This window comes from Saimiri boliviensis, chromosome 8 (genome assembly GCF_048565385.1).
Source record: "Saimiri boliviensis isolate mSaiBol1 chromosome 8, mSaiBol1.pri, whole genome shotgun sequence".
Lineage (NCBI taxonomy): Eukaryota > Metazoa > Chordata > Mammalia > Primates > Cebidae > Saimiri > Saimiri boliviensis.
In genome coordinates this window covers 43,020,775-43,037,463 of record NC_133456.1, presented here as the reverse complement: position 1 = coordinate 43,037,463, position 16,689 = coordinate 43,020,775, and the positions used below count along the sequence as shown (strand labels likewise).

General features: G+C 38.0%; 1 protein-coding gene across 12 annotated transcripts in view; it reads left to right on the top strand.

Moving 5' to 3' along the window:
• The window catches only part of BBX (BBX high mobility group box domain containing), a 277,630-nt gene that overhangs the window by 216,316 nt on the left and 44,625 nt on the right, over positions 1-16,689 (top strand). For all 12 annotated transcript variants that reach the window (XM_010350036.3, XM_010350033.3, XM_074404425.1 and 9 more), the window contains one exon: positions 4,889-4,969. In XM_010350036.3, the coding sequence (XP_010348338.1) occupies positions 4,889-4,969 (81 nt within the window). The remainder of the gene's footprint in view (positions 1-4,888; positions 4,970-16,689) is intronic.

Sequence of the window (16,689 nt, the reverse complement as noted above, 5' to 3'; positions counted from 1 at the left end):
CTTTCCTCCTCTGACCCGACAGAGTCCTAACTTTCCATCTTTAACATCTTGTAATCTGACCATATTGTTAGACCAATATTGGGCTGGTTTTATTTAAGGCTAAATAAGAGCCAATTAGATGAACTAATAAAAAGATCTACTAAAATGTTATGACCTTATGTATTGGAATATAAATAGAATAGGCCGTAATTTAAACTCACTGTCATATTCCTAAAGCTGTTAGAATTATTTCATAAAACACCATCACCTTTGAGAAAACCCAAAGACTCTTGAAATTCTTGTTTTAATTAGTCAATAGAAAGGTTCTCAAATTTTACAGTACATCAGAGTCACTTGGAATGCTGTTTACACACAGATTACTGGGCCCCACCACCAAAGTTTCCGACTGATTAGGTCTGGTGCTGGACCTGAGAATTTGCATTCCATATTTTGCAACCACAGTTTGAGACCACTGCTCTACAGTTAAGTGTTTTTTTTTTTTTTTTTAAAAAAAAAACCCAAATTATTAAATCATTATTGTTAAGGTACATGTTAATATCTCTGGGACCTCACAGTGGAAGCAAGAGGGGAAGGGATTGGTGTAAAATAGAAAATTACCCAGTGGAGCACTTTATACCCCTGTCTGTTTTCAGAGGGATTCCTGGTTCCATTATGTACACTTAAAAGAGAAGTGGGTGTTTATATAATCTGGGAAACAATTTACTCTTTAAAAGTATTTAGCTTTGTGATATCATTTTAAGATCAGGCATACAAAATTCTCAGAAACTATTTGTTTTATTTACAACCTCTTACAACACTGGGAAGAAGTTAACTAGATTTTCTCTTGGAAATTGGTTATTTATCATGTAAAATACTTATTTGGGAAACATACTTTTCACAGTAAACCCTAGTAATTTCTTTAAGTCAAAAATGTTTGGGGCTTTATTTTCATTGAGTCCTGGATCTCTCTCTTACAAGATGAAAAAGATATGTTTCCTTCTTAACCAAATCCAATCATTGAAAAGCCCATGGAAGTGAATCTAAATGGAACCATGAAACTGAATAAAGCACATTTTGTTTGCAGGTGCCTCATAAATGTTTACATTTAAGAGGAGAAAAATGAGGATTTAGAAAGAAACATAGAGTGCAGGGACTGTTCCTCACACCCTACCCCCAATTGCAGCCTGTCTCCCATTCCAAGGTAACACTCATGTTTCATCCAGATTCAGCGTGGCCCATCCAAAGTGCCATCTACTCTGTGTTTCCAGGTTCCGATCCATTAAGTTGGTCAGAATGACTTTCCTGTCACCATCCTCTGTCGTTCACAGGTAGAGTGACACATCACTCACTTTCTAGACCTGGTTTACCAAAGACTAAAGACCAAATATAATGTCAGAAGGGAACTGTTGTCTTTAATTATTTAACAGGTCTAAGAGCCATGACCAATTCCCATATTCTCTGATAGAGTGTATCTTTGCATTGAAAAATTATATTTACCTTGAAGACACAGCTAATCTGGATGATTTAGAGAGATTTGGACATTAAAACTTTCCTTAGAAGATATTTACTTTGCCTATATAACTATAATTTCACCAAAATTAAAATTTTGTCACAATTGGATATAAGCAATAGATGCAAATTTAATGCGTTTATTTTCATGAGGGAATACTCAGTGTGTTACACAATATTACTTTCTATTAAAAACACCATATACTTACACTGTAACTAATTAGGTAGATGTATTATGTGTTTTATTGGAAGCACTAATTTTTCTTTTTAGATAAGGAAGGTAAGGTAAGGAAGAAATTACTTTTTCATTGACTCATTTATTCATTCAACAATTATCAGTCATTTTCTCCCAAGCTACAATATTTGTAATACCTTTATAATTGCAGAAGACTTCCACCATTACCTAATTTGATTCTGGTCTTTACCGCCTGTTTGCTCTCTCACCTCAGGCAGCCATAAAATTAGCAATTTAACAACTAGGGTGATCATTTTTCTTAGCACTTTAGCTGTACCTCATATACTGTTACACCCACCCTGTTGCTAGCCTTTATGGATGAATACTGTTTATCCAAACATTACATAATAGTCAGAAGAGAGACTACAGTGGAATTAACTTACTGGCAAGCCCCATCCAATTTGAGAAAAATTAAAAGCATACCCACGAAAATGCTAGGCACTATGGCGCACTAGTGCCCTCTACCGACCAACATAGCAAACACACACTTCCCTCCATAGCTGACCAGTCATTGGAAAACAGATGTTACCTATATTGTTCCTATCCAAAGGATGTATTTGTCTCCTAGGTAGAAGAGCATGGGCAGGAATGAACAGTGATACAATAAGTCATTATTACACCAGCTATGCTTGAAATTGGAGGCATCAGCATAGATGAGATGACTGAGAGAGGGCACTAAGACAAAACACTGAGGAAAAACGTTGAAGGGATCATTATAGAAAGAAAAGCCAGCGAAGAACCACGAGGAGTGGCCTGAGACATAAGAGGAAAGCAAGGACCCTACAGTAATGGAAAGCAGGAAAGAGTTTTCCTAAGGACCCCCGCCACAGAAATTAGCATATCTCCAGTTTTCTACCCTTCCTTCCCTCAAATTAAGAAGTTTTTGATTTAACTTTTAGAAATCATATCCCACACTAAGTAATGCCATAAAAATGTTATTGTCAGGAGATTCTGGAAATGTTGGACTATGAAAATATGTTGAACCTCCCCCCAGGCATGCCTTTTTGGGAATCGGGCTTCCAGCAACCTTGAGCATTTAAACGGCTGCCTTGTACCTGTAAACAGGTAAAAATCCTCCCAGAGGCAATGAGGAAAACTGTTCTTACTAAACATAAGGGGACTATTCTCAAGCCTCCTCTCTGACAGTTGTACTTTAACTCTAAGGGCAGGTAATGCATCCATGCAGTCAGTCATTCATGAGCCTCTCCGTGTGCTATGTGCTGCATCAGGCACAGGATATGTGGGAGTGACACACACAGAAGGAAAGCCTGCAGTGACAAATGCAGCAGCAGAGGGAGCCCGTGGAAAAAACAGAAAAACGGCATGGGGTATGAAGTGCCACCCTGCTTCTGGGCCTTCAGTAATTCTTGAGCATGTCATGGGAATATGTGAAAAATTTAATGCCCTCCAAATCACTAAATTTAATAAATATCCACAAACATTGCCATTTTAAATTCTGTTCAATTTCAGTGTGTAACTAATTTTTGGAATTGTATGAAATTGTACTAAAAAGGCGTTAAAGATAAATCATTAGTAATAATTGGGCCGTTTATTGAGAGCATAATATCTCGTTGGCACTGCCCTACGCTAGCATCAAACCTAATCTTCACAGCACAATTCCAGGCAGATATTACTATTTGTATTTTAAAGGTGAGGTAAATGAGACTCAAAACCTTATTTGCTTAAGTCTACACAGCGGCAAGTAATGAAAGCATGCCTGTCTGGCACAAAGGCCATGTTCTTTCTATTACACAACGTTGATTCAAGGCACTGGCATTTCTGTTCAGTGCTTCATTCCCTGAAGCCCTGAGTCAGTGATATTAATGTGTTTGTTTTCCCTTAGTCCCCTGATAAGGTGAGTAAGTGAATTCAACCTGTCTAGAAAAGGTAGCAGTAGCATTTATCAGTAAAAATTTGGCAAGAGGAAAATATTCCAAACTGCAGTAAGATTGAGCCTCATAAATTTATCTTCTAAAAAAAAAAAGTAAATGATGGAGATAAATAGGAAAGCACTCTGTTAAGACTGATAGCACCTAGGAGGAAAGAGTCCTTGTAACTTCCTTAAGCTAGGTCCTTTTTAATGTTGAGGTGTAGGCCATTATTAAATACATGCCTCAGCCAAGGCTTCTTGCTCAGCAGCTATTCTAGGGAAAAGTTCCTCTAGCACGAAGCACCCAGTCTCTCCTGGAACTAACAACCTGTGGGATCTGTGGTTGCCTTTAAGGATGTAGTCACAAGCAGGATTACCTCCTAGATTGAATTGGGAAATAGCTCTGTTTTAAACTCAGAAAGAATTCAGAATCATAAAGAATGTGAAAAGCTTAGACCAAACTGTCTAACAATGACAGAACTTCTCCAGGTGAAGCTGCTTTGCAAACATCTTTAAGGACGTATGTCCTTCTCAGCTCTTATAGAGACTAGAAATTGAAAATGAAGTTTTTATTAAAAAAAAAAAGAGAGAGAGAGAGAAAAGGCAGTACTGTTTATTTTTTTCAATGCCAGCCACTGTTTAGCCAGATTTGCAGATGAGTACTCGGTCAATGTGAACGTTGTACCTATGTTATGTACTGCAACACAGCATAGGTCGTCACCTGTATAGCTCAGACTTGCAGTCTTGATGAGCAGTCTTTGCATGTACATTAAAGCATACTCTCAAAGCCTGGGTCAGTGTTTTATATAAACCTCTTAGCCTTCTAAGCTGCTGTCATATGGCCTTGCACATATATATTGGATTCTAAAAAAAAAAATGTGTTGACTCACTTGATGCTGTCTTTCCACAGAGATCCCAAATATATTCCTCAAAAAAATTAAATAATTGTTTGGTAAATGCAAAATAACTCTTAAATCTCTTTTATATTTGACCAGTTGTTATAGAAATTGAAATGCACGTCTCACTTTAAGGTTGAGTTAAATCTAAAGCCTAGAATATGCAATTTAATATTCTTATTACTGAATAGCCATACCTGTTTTTGTTAATATTTTTGAGGTATTTTACTAAAAATGGTTCTCAAAATGATCATCCCAAGTGTGACATGTTTTGTTATTTGGTACATGGGAGCAGTGATACTCTTGTAAACTAAGAAAAATTCCTGAATGTGTATGAATGAGAAGCAAAGATTCTGATATCACAACTAATATTCTCTGTGTGAATTGTCTTTAATATAGATTTCTTCAAACACTTCACAGTTGGGTGGTGCTGAGCCTGTAAAACGCTGTGGAAAGTCTGCACTCTTTCAACTGGCAGAGGCAAGTTCCTAAGAATATATTGAGATAAGATCTGCAGAGGTGGAAATCACAAAATATTAACAGTGTTTCCTAAACTGCACCATCTCTCCTGTGACCATAAAATGTGTTACATCTAATTTTCAACAAGGAGAGGGTTAACCTTTAATTTGGGAAAACTGAATTTTGCTACTAAGAGTCATTAAGCATTGGAAAAGGTTATCCAGAAATGTTGAAAAAGATTTTTTCACAGGTAGTATTTTAAAATAAGGTCACTTAGATTGGCCAAATAAGTCCAACCTGAAGACAGAAGAATCGCTGTGGTTATTTTCCCTTTTCTCATTCCCATAAACCATCTATAAATCTCCAGAATGCACTACTTCTAAATCAGATGGTTGATGTTTTAATTTTTGTTTTCCTGGTGAAGAATTCATATGACATGTTATAAAATCTGATTTTATAAGATGAACCAGTTGTACAGTTGATGTGACATGTGTGTAAAATGCTACTGTTCCATAAGCAGAGTAGAAAACGTGCTTTTATAAAGCCGGTGAGGAACAGAGCCCTTATTGGTGGGGGATGGATTGGGGAGAAAGACACTGGAAGCACATGTTGCTAGGGTGGGCAAGGCAATGGCTTTCTCTGCCAAGCTGTGACTACCCTACCTCAAGGGAACATGAAGAAGAAATGTTTTCAGCAGCAGGACATTCTAGTTACAATTTACTCTGTTGGTAAGATAAATTGGGAGGTAGAAAGTGGATGACCGAAAATGTCTTCCTAACCTTTTTTTTCCTCTCATTTTTCCGGTTTCCTTTCAATGAGGTTTCTTTGAATTCTCGAAGGCGATAAGATTCTTTTATAATTTTTTTTGTAGTTTTATTTAACTTAGTGGGATGACCAAACATGTTCTAAAATTTCTGGGTTTTTGTTTTTTGTTTTTTGTTTTTTTTTTGAGATGGAGTCTAGCTCTGTCACCCAGCCTAGAGTGCAGTGTTGCAATCTCGGCTCACTGCAGCCTTTGCCTCCCGGGTTCAAGCAATTCTCCTGCCTCAGCCTCCCAAGTAGCTGGGATTACGGGCGCCCGCCACCATGCCCAGCTAATTTTTGTATTTTTAGTAGAGACGGGGCTTCACCATGTTGGCCAGGCTGGTCTGGAACTCCTGACCTCGTGATTTGCCTGCCTCAGCCTCCCAAAGTGCTGGGATTACGAGTGTGAGCCACTGTGCCCAGTGAAATGTCTTAATTTTATGGTAATTTGTATTATAAAAACTTATGAATTTAAAATATTTGATGTCTGTAAATTAGACTTTTAAAGCTTTCCAGGTCTAAATTAGAAATTTAAAAATACAAAGGCCTTAAAAAGTAAAATTAATAAACAATGGAACAACTTACCCATTTTTGTCTGACAATACAATAACATGCTTCTTGTGTAAGACAAATTCAGTCCAAAATAGAGGGCTACAAGGGACTAGAAAACTCTGAGGAAAACTAATGAAGACAGCAAGGAATAGTTCTAAAAAGAACTGCATGAGTCAGTGCAAAGTACTGCTTCAGATATGACTAAAACCGTGAAGATCTGACGAGAGAGAGTGTCTTTGGAGTTAGAGTTGTAAACAAACTCAGCAAGACTGGGAGGTCATGCATTTTGTCTAGTAACTCTAAGACTGCATAGATTGTCAAGAGAGTTTATTTGAACGAAGTGATTATTTTTCTTGAATAATACGGATGGATGGCCCTCTGCTTGTGCTGGTTATATAATTGCATGTGTATGTATGTGGGCATACATATATATGAAAATACATATGATTTCTTAAATATTAAACAATACTAAACTTTAAAACCAACTTTCAATATGTGATAGTTATCTTTAAACCACTTTTGTTCTTGTCGTTAGAAATGCATGAACCTTTGGGGTACTTTGCTGCATGGGGGGTGGTAAAGAAGTGAATTTATCTTCTTTCTTTCTTTGGCATAGCAGTCATAAAAAAAAAAGATTTCTTATTAAATCAGAGCTCATTAAAAAGAACACTCTTCTAATTTGTAGGGATGTATCCCAAATATGAAACAGATGCTATGGTTTAACAGATGTTTGAATGTTGGTATCATAATTTAACGGGGTAAAATGACTGAAATAAGCCTATTCCAATTACAGCAAATCAGCTTATACTGAGTTTCTTATGACATTTGAGTAAAAATATATATACTTTTGATAAAACAGAGTCCCTAAAAAAATAATTTAACAAGAAAATTTTCTTGTATTGTTATTTGTGCTGTATCAGTGTAATGTCTTAATACTAATACGGTATATTTTAGAATAACTTTCTAAAGCCTTCCAGTTTCTAATTAAACATAAATATATGCACAGCAGATTAACTAGCATCTTCAAATAATCACCAGTAGATTTATGCTTCCTTAATTTTTTTCCATGTATATTTGATATTCATTTTTCATTCACAAAATATAACATTTAATTATTTCTGCTGTATTTTAAGATAAATATAAGAGGATATTGATGATTTTTCCTATTGCCTAGAATTGGTGATGGTGTCTGCAATTTGAAGACACAACCTTAAATTCACACATTCTAAAAGGAAAGCCACCAAGAAACTACTTCCAGTTTGGGTCGCACCCGTCTCGGGATTTCTAAAGAGAGAGCCTAATCCAACTATTATCCTGTCTACCACTCTAGCGGTTCCTCCTCTTACCCCACTCCAACCTTCATGTCATCCTTTGGTAGAGGGTTATTATAGGCTATCCACACATCTGGAATATTTTTCCTTTTCTCTGTGTCCCAGAGAGGAAAGGAAAGAACTGCTTCTCATTCTTTATCTGTGTCCCATGTCAAGGGACGTGAAGGCAGCTCCAAGAGAACCATTGTTAAAGATTGAGGAAGGTACACGCAAGAGATAGAAGCAGAAATATTTTAGACATCAATTTATTGCTGGATCCTTCACCTGTCTGACCAGGCAAAAAGAAAACTGAAGGAAGTTAGCAGCACGGAGAGACTCAGAATGGCCTGCTACGTGCCTTAGCTGGGCATTATACAGATGTGTGAGTTTCCCAAGGGTCAAGTGGATAAGTAGAAAATAGATCCATGTGATCAAGCAAGAGGCTATTGGACAGTAACAGAGAGGGATTGCATAAGGTAGGCCTGGGACATCTCTCACCTCAGGGGAGAACATGGTAGAGATGCCTTTGCTTAGGACCCTCTGAGGTGCTCCTGCAGGCAGGAGGGACTCTCACCTGGTTTACTGTCTTTATACTAAAACACGAAGACACTTTATGCTGTCAAGAAGACACCTGTAACCCAACTGCCTGAGTACCCCTTCAGCACTTGGAGGACACATCCCGTCTGATTAGGTGGTACTCCTGCCTGTTAAATATTTTGAATTTCGCCTCTGCCCATGACATTACCTGAGAATGCCGTTTAGTCTTATGTAGAGTTAGCAGGCACAAAGAAAATAAAGAAAAACATAACCATGGGCAGTTGGTTGTACCTCCCCGATTCTGTCTTCTGTTCTCTAAATGAGAGGCTTTAGGCCTGTGAAAGAAGGGCGAGGAACCAGCTCAAAACTCCCTACTCACCTTAACCCAAACTCCTTTCCTGTGGACTGGAGTAAGAGGAGTGAATGAGCAGTTTTTCCAAACATGAGGGTCATTGCTTGCAAGAAATGTCTTCTCCTTGGTGAGAGGCAAGAAATACTTTGGGCGTATATTTACTACTCTTCACTGTAACTACCTGCCTAAACAGGGAAACAAAAAAAACTTGAAGGAAATTGGAAGCAGGCAGAGATACTTGGATTGGCCTCTTCTCCCACCTTTGGTATCGTAAAGACCCCGTCCGCATTTTCCAGGACCCTGGAGCCAGGAGATTTCCTGGGGAAGGTCCTAATTCATGTATATGATTGGCATTTTAAACTGGGTAACTTTTAATGGCTGAAAGTGACCCGAAAATTCTGGGATTTGTTCCAGGTATTTTTAAGGGTTTTGTCTAAGGTCAAGGAATTGAGAAAAATAGAATGCTTTATGTTTGGACCTCCATGAAGTTCAGATTATTCAGTTTATCGGTCATTTAAGTTGTGCAGGTACTGTACAGTGTTGTGTTTCCTTTCATTTTGAAATTGATTAGGTCAGATCATATAAAGACCAGCAAGGCATCCCCCCTGGAGATCATTGTGCCTTCTAGTGGCTATAGTTGGAGGACACTGAAAACGGTCGGAGATACCTGAACTTGCATACATTTCAGCAAAGAAAATTCTACCCTTGAAGAGCTCTTGTACCAATACTGTCTAATATAGCAAGTAGAGCAGCTTGTTCATTTATTCTCACAATAATTATTGAGGATGTATTCTCTGCCAATAACAGTGAAGCTGCTGAAGTTACCTGTAGGTGTATATACGTGTATTTTTGGTGCAATTGCGAAGTAAAACCTGTAAACCTTCAGGAACACGTTACCTCTAAGTACTGTTTTAGTGTTTTGGAGTATAACTAGACACTGAAGCATAAGCCTAAAAATATTGCTGTTCTGCTTCTCACTTTTCCAAAACAATTTTGAATGTTCTTTAAAATATATTATACATTTTAATAGATCTTTTATTATCTAGCCTAAAATGATAATGACTGACATTTATTGAGTATCTTCTGTGTGTTAGGCACTAAGTAGTTTATGTGCGCTAATTTAATTCTCAAAACTGTCCTCTGAGGTAGGTACTATCATTCCTCTTTTACACATTAGGAAACCAAAATATACAGAAGTTATATAATTTGTTTAAGGTCACATGGGCAGTAAGTGTTAGAGCTTAGATAGGAACCCAGGCAGTGTGTTTCCACAGTCTGTCCTCTTAAACACTAGGCTGTTCTCTTGCCTTGTTTTAGATGAATATAAAAGACTGTGCAAGTTGCTTGTTATAGGAGTGTGCATATTATAAAAGTCTCTATGGAAGACAGCTTACTCCTACACATATATGTATGGCTGAATAAGATGGCAGATTGTCCAAGACAGCTGTCAAAGAAATGGAGCTCATATTTTCTTTTTTAAAAATGTCTGTGCTTTTGAAACTGCCAAGATGCCTCTTACACCCTTGAATAAGTGCTTGTTTGTGAATGTACTTTGGAAGATACTATGGTGATTATAGGAAATTATGGTACACAACTCCTGTCCTCAAGGAGCTTATTCTCTAGTTGCAGAGAGATAAGATATAACACGTTAAGGAATAAGAAATAGTGCAAGTGATTTTATAAGGAATCATACAATGAAATGATGAAACTCCACTTGAGTGATGAGTAACACACAAAAATGAATGTGTAAAACTAAGGAAGGGAGAAAATGTTGCCAGGAATGTTCTGGAAACCAAGCACAAGGGAGAGAACAACAAAGCTGGTTCTTGACGAAGGAGCTAAGAAACCACTAGAAGTTGAAAGTAGCAGTCTTTGGGTGACATCCAACCTGGAGAGATCCTTTGTTTGCCCTATATTTTATTGACCTATGTCATATTTTGCAGTTCAATTATTAGCGAAGATTTGGAGGGTAAAATTTCAAGTAAATACACATTTCTGACTTAGGAAAACTTAGAGGCCCTGGACACATCGAGCCAGCCTTCCACCATGACCACAATGGGTCAGAGCTGATCAGTGGCTGCCCTCTTAGATGCTTCTTCTCCAAATGGCTGTCCTCTCCTTTCCCTGCTGAGCCCTGACTCGGAAGCCAGCAGTCATCGCCGTCATCCACATAAATTTGCTCACTTGCCTCCTTTATACCTGGCCACCGTATATAGCAGGGATTGTGATTTACACCTAATTAAGTGGACAATTAGGGGAGATAAAGTAAAGGGATAAAGGCAAGCCCAGGAGAGAGGTAGGTGGTAACAAGTATATCCGATTGGCAGGAAGACAGGGCTGTGTTTGTGGAAGATGAAGTACTGTGAGTCAGAATTGGGAGGATGTTTAGTGCAGAGCAAAGAATATGTACTGGGGAAATAATGAGGAGCCATTGAAGATTTAGGACAGGGTTACATAGTGATAAAAGCAGCACTTAGAGAGATCTTGGCAGCCATGTACGGAATGGAGTGGAAAGCCTCTGTGGACATCAGGTGAGAGAAGATAAGAACCGGAATTGAGAGAGCTGACAGTGGGAACGGGAGGCAGAAAGAGATGCCAGTGGTATTCAAGTGGATTGTACAAGTGAGTCAATGAGAGAGACAAAGAAAAAGAAGGGTCAGAGATAATGCCACACTAAACCTAAGTGTTTGACCTTGACCTTGGAGCCCTGCTTCAGGAAGGCTGGGTGTTTATAAAGAGTAAGCCCTGCTAGTAAAAGAGAAGAGCTGAAAGATGCTAAGTGGGGAAGAGAAATTCAACAATAGACGAGAGGAAAAGGTAGGAGATTACTAGCCAAGAAAATAGTTGAGTTTAGGAAGCAGAGACCTGCATTCCTCAGAGCACAGATGACAAAGACAGTCACCATAGATCCCCCCCAGTGCTCCCACTTATTGGTGGTATTTGATCAATGTATGACTCCACTTAAGATTTCTGTTGTGTCTTCATACTGTTGATGTGCATTATCCCTTCCATCCTATTGTAACCCCCTTAAAGCCCGGAACACCCCACCTTAGCTCCTCCAACACTGTCATCATATAAATGAATTACAATACTTAAAATGCATTTAAGGGGACCTTTTGTGGTGGGTTTCTTTCCTTATCATTTTATACAAAGTTGTGAGTTGTTTTTAGAAAACTCCTACTCAAACTTTTCACCTCATCCCCAATTGCACTATTATTTTTGGAGAAACAAAGTATAAAAAGGTACTTAATGACTACCCTTGACCTCTTTGGGGGAGACTTTAGTTAGATCAGCTTATGGAGCAAAGGCCACTTCCACCCCATCCAAAGTCTTCAGAAACTATACCATTTCCGAGGAAACTGTGAGTAAAGACAAATACGTAAATCGCAACCAGTGTATAGTTCTGTGGCACAAATGTTCAGGTTTTGTTTAATTATGGGAGAAATGCACATCTTGAAAAACACTGCTAAAATGCCACCCTGAGGTTATGTCTACACTGTTTTGGCAGATCATAAGCCAGTACAAAATGATTGTAAATGTACTTTGGCTGCAAAACGTTTATTTTGCACTAAAAAGCAAGAGATTTGGAAATAGAAACTTCTTGATTGGTGTCAGTAGGTCTGTTTTCACACTGCCTTGTTTTTAATCTAGCCAGCTCCTTTATAATAGACAATGAAAGACAAAGTATAATTAAGAGTGAGGTAATATGGTACATTTTGAAACTGCTTACCATTTCTTAGGAAAGAATTGAGCGTCTCTAATTTGAAAATGAAAAATCCAAAATGGTATAGAATCAAAACCTTTGAGTTCTGACATGACCTCACAAACAGAAAATTTCACACCTGACACCGTTCCTTTTTGACAGTTAAATGTACACAAACTTTGTTTCATATACATAGTTATTTCAAACAGTGTATAAAATTACCTTCAGACTATTAATATACAGTATATATGAAACATTAATGAATTTCCTGTTCATACTTGGGTCCTATCCCTAAGATATCTCATTACTTATGTGCCCAAGTATTTCAAAATTCTAAAAAGTCCAAAATCTGAGACACTTCTGATACCAAGGTTTTCACATAGGGGATACACAGCCTCCAGCAGTTAAATGATTTCTACTTCTGTGGTAGTACTTTTTATTAGTACACATAATTTGTTGTTTTTTCACTGATCATTTTATTAAATCTTTTAAAGCAGAACACATTAACAAATGAATCACTGCAGAACACATTAACAAATGAATCACTATCAGGAAAAAAGAATACATTTTAAAATATCTGATTCAGAAAGATAAAAGCTTGATGCAGACAAGACTTATTTTGTCTCTAAAGTGAATTCACAGTAACAAACCCCTAGCCTAAAGTTTGATTTCACCTCATCTAAAAGTGTGACAGCCCCCCTGAACCCAGGAACGTAAAATCCCTTTACTACACATTTTATCTCACCCCTTCAGTATTTCTCTTGGATTTTTTTCTTTGTAATCATTTTGAAGAGGATAATTTTTATACACGGTCTAACATGCGCATCCTTAGGAATCCTAGGTATTAACATCTTGATTTTTGTTTTTCTTTAGGAAGTGAGTTCCATTTCTTTCAGCATATCATTGTCAGACCTTTCTGACTACACAAAACAGTGAGAAACCTCAGTGTGGTTTTTATTGACAGAGGTAAAATTAAAATATTGGAGATTAATTTCGCTGGTGTTCTTGGGAGGTATCACTAAGGACAGTATGATTGCTGGGCTGGACCAGGCAGTAGCATGGTCATGGTTAGCATTGTTTTGTTGTTGGTGATGGTGTTGTTTTGAGATGGGGTCTTGCCCTGTTGCCCGGGCTGGAGTACAGTGGCGTGATCTCAGCTCACTGCAACCTCTGCCTCCCAGGTTCATGCGATTCTCCTGCCGCAGCCTCCCAAGTAGCTGGAATTAACAAGCGCGCACCACCACAAGCAGCTAATTTTGTATTTTCAGTATAGACAGTGTTTCACCATTTTGGTCAGGCTGGAGTCTCAAGCTCCTGACCACAGGTGATTCACCCACCTCAGCCTCCCAAATGCTGGGATTACAGGCATGAGCCACTGCATCCAGCCAGCATTGTTTTTTATAGACTTGTAAAGTAACTCTACTTGTGTGAATTCAAATGCATTTTAGACTCATTGATTACCTCAAAACTAATGAACCATCCAATTAAACACAGTTATCTGTTGAATGCCTTCTTTTTGAAAGGTACTGGGATATTCTTGGAGGAGAATACAAAAGTGAGCAGAGTACATTTTGTGCCCACTGAGTTATAGTTTTAAAAAATAAAGTTGTACCTGAGGGAATAGATGATAGGTATCAAATATTTATGCCCATCATTTGATTTAAAACATTAACATTTTAACTTCTTTGAATGCAGTCACGGGAATTCCATCCCTGGAAGATGTCCAGATGATTTTTCATTCTTACTTTTTAAAAAGGTTATTGTCCAATTTAAAATAATATTAGAAGAATAAATTGTCATTTACTGAGGCATGTACTGTTTCAAAGCCTGATTAATAACTCACCCTCTATTAAAGGCAGCTTGACTAAATTAATACCAGCCATTAATTCTGTTCCCTGCAATGCAGCCTTATTCACTTGAGTTCACATTGATTTGCGTTCTTTGATGCCTTCTGTGTGCTTGTCTGTGCGCATCCATGCATATGTGCATAATGTCGTTTGTATCACATTTGTAAGTCCCACTAAAGGGTTGATGAGTGCATCCAAAAGTAGATGTAAGTGTATCTACTTGTACCCTAAAGTAGAACTGAGCTTTCTTACATGTTTCTTAGAGTTGCTTCTTGAAAGATGACTGATTTGAGGTCTTCCTGAACCTAATTTTGTTGTTTATTTTTCCCCCAACGATAGAATCGTTCAACCCTAGAATGAACACATAGAGCAAAGCAGTATACCAAAGACATGTGATGCTATTAATGATACTAATCTGAATATTACTAATAAGCTAGTATTTATTCCATATGGCATAATGCCCCAGAGATATGGTTATTACATCATTTTTGCTCTGTACTAGGCACTATTTTAAGTACTGTGACATGTGCAACTCATCAAACCTCAGTTTTCCCAAGGCGATAATTTTAGCATACACATTTTATAGATTGAGAAACTGAGGCACAGAGAGCTTTGGAGAAAATAGCTCCTCAGTAGCAGAGCCTGTTACTATAACCCTGGAAAGTCTGACGCTGGCTCTAGCATCCCTGCTTTTTGTGGGTCTTGCGTGTGTGTTGGGAGTGGGGGTTGGTGTTTTTTCTTTTTTCTTGAAACAGGGTCTTACTGTGTCACCCACACTGGTTTCAAATTCCTGGCCTCAAGCAATCCTCTTGCTTCAGCCTCCCAAAGCATTGGGATTACAGGTGTAACCTAACCTTGCCTTTCCCATCCCTGACTTTTGAAACTGCCTTTCAGTACATCACTGTCAGACCTTTCTGACTGCACAGAACAGTGACTGCCGATGGCTTCCGGCTACTTTTCCTCAGCTCCTGTATGGCCTGCTTCCACCTGGGTTCCTCCAGTGGGAGGCACTGACTGGAGACCTGGGGATGGGAGGATGAGAGAGGCCAGAGATTTGCTTACATCCAAGAGTGCTGCGTCTTATAAATGTTACTACATTGAAAGCTGTTCCCAGGTTTTGTTTATGTCTTGTGGAAATGCCTAATATGCAGTAGAACAAATTTAAAAAATAAAAATTATGGAATTTATTTGTAATAATTTTCATAGTAATAGACAAGAAACTATGGAATTTATTTATAATGATTTTCATAGTAATAGACAAGAAACTAAAGTGCTTAGAAGAAGATGCTTAAAAGGAGAGTGCTGTAGAAGGAAATTGCTTTAAAGAATCAAACGTATACTTTTGACGTAAGGAAAAGTGAGTTTAAAAGAATTCAGAGACTGAACATGCAAATAAGCACTAAAATGAAATAAGGACTGTGGTCAATGAGAATATCTGTCTGTCTCTCTCTTCACACACATACACATGTACAATCTCAGTCAAAGAATGAGGAAGATTTTTTCAAATTGTGATTATGCATAAACTAATGAATTTATTTGTAAAAGAATATAAATCTTCTATGACAACCAGGGAGAAATACAAAAATACAAAAGTATGGTATCGACTAATTAAAAAAAAACTTTAAAATCCAGTGTCAGGTAGGGCTTGGCAAAAACAAATAAATCTTAAGACCATTTATAAGTGTTTGGAGCTACGTAAAGAAGTTGGGTTTGTCTGGATTAGAGAAACAAGAGAAGGCAAACTGTATAGTTACTGTTTTTGTCACCATTTGGGCGGGCAAGGAAAATTGTTATCAAACCAAAAAGTATAGATTTAAAAAAAGATAAGTGTATATTAAATCAAAGTTAGAAAAAGCTAGAATACAATACACATGGTCTTAGTATATTAATTGAGGTTTCTGGCCGCAGAAAAAACGGATTGTAGGATAACACAAGAACTTGCAAAGGGAGTTTCAACCTCACTTTTGATAATCTTTGATAACTTTTGTGAAATATGAGAGCTCAATAGGAACAAAAAGGGGAAAAGTTCACTTTAATTTTTAAAAAGAATAAGCCCGACTTCTAAAATACAGACTATTAATTCCTAGAAACCTTTGAAAATTATTTTTTAATTGTACTTCAGGTTCTAGGGCACATGTGCAGATCGTGCAGGATTGTTGCATAGGTACACACATGGCAATGTGGTTTGCTGCCTCCATCCCCCCATCACCTACATCTGGCATTTCTCCCCATGTTATCCCTCCTCAACCTTCCCACCCGCCCCTGCTGTCCCTCCCTTGCCCCCCACAACAGACCCCAGTGTGTGATGCTCCCTCCCTGTGTCCATGTGTTCTCATTGTTCAACACCTGCCTATGAGTGAGAACACGCGGTGTTTGATTTTCTGTTCTCGTGTCAGTTTGCTGAGAATGATGGTTTCCAGATTCATCCATGTCCCTACAAAGGACACGAACTCGTCATTTCTTTTGGCTGCATAGTATTCCATGGTGTATATGTGCCACATTTTCCTTGTCCAGTCTATCGTCGATGGGCGTTTGGGTTGGTTCCAGGTCTTTGCTATTGTATACAGTGCCGCTATGAACATGTGTGTGCATGTGTCCTTATAATAGAATGATTTCTAATCCTTTGGGTATATACC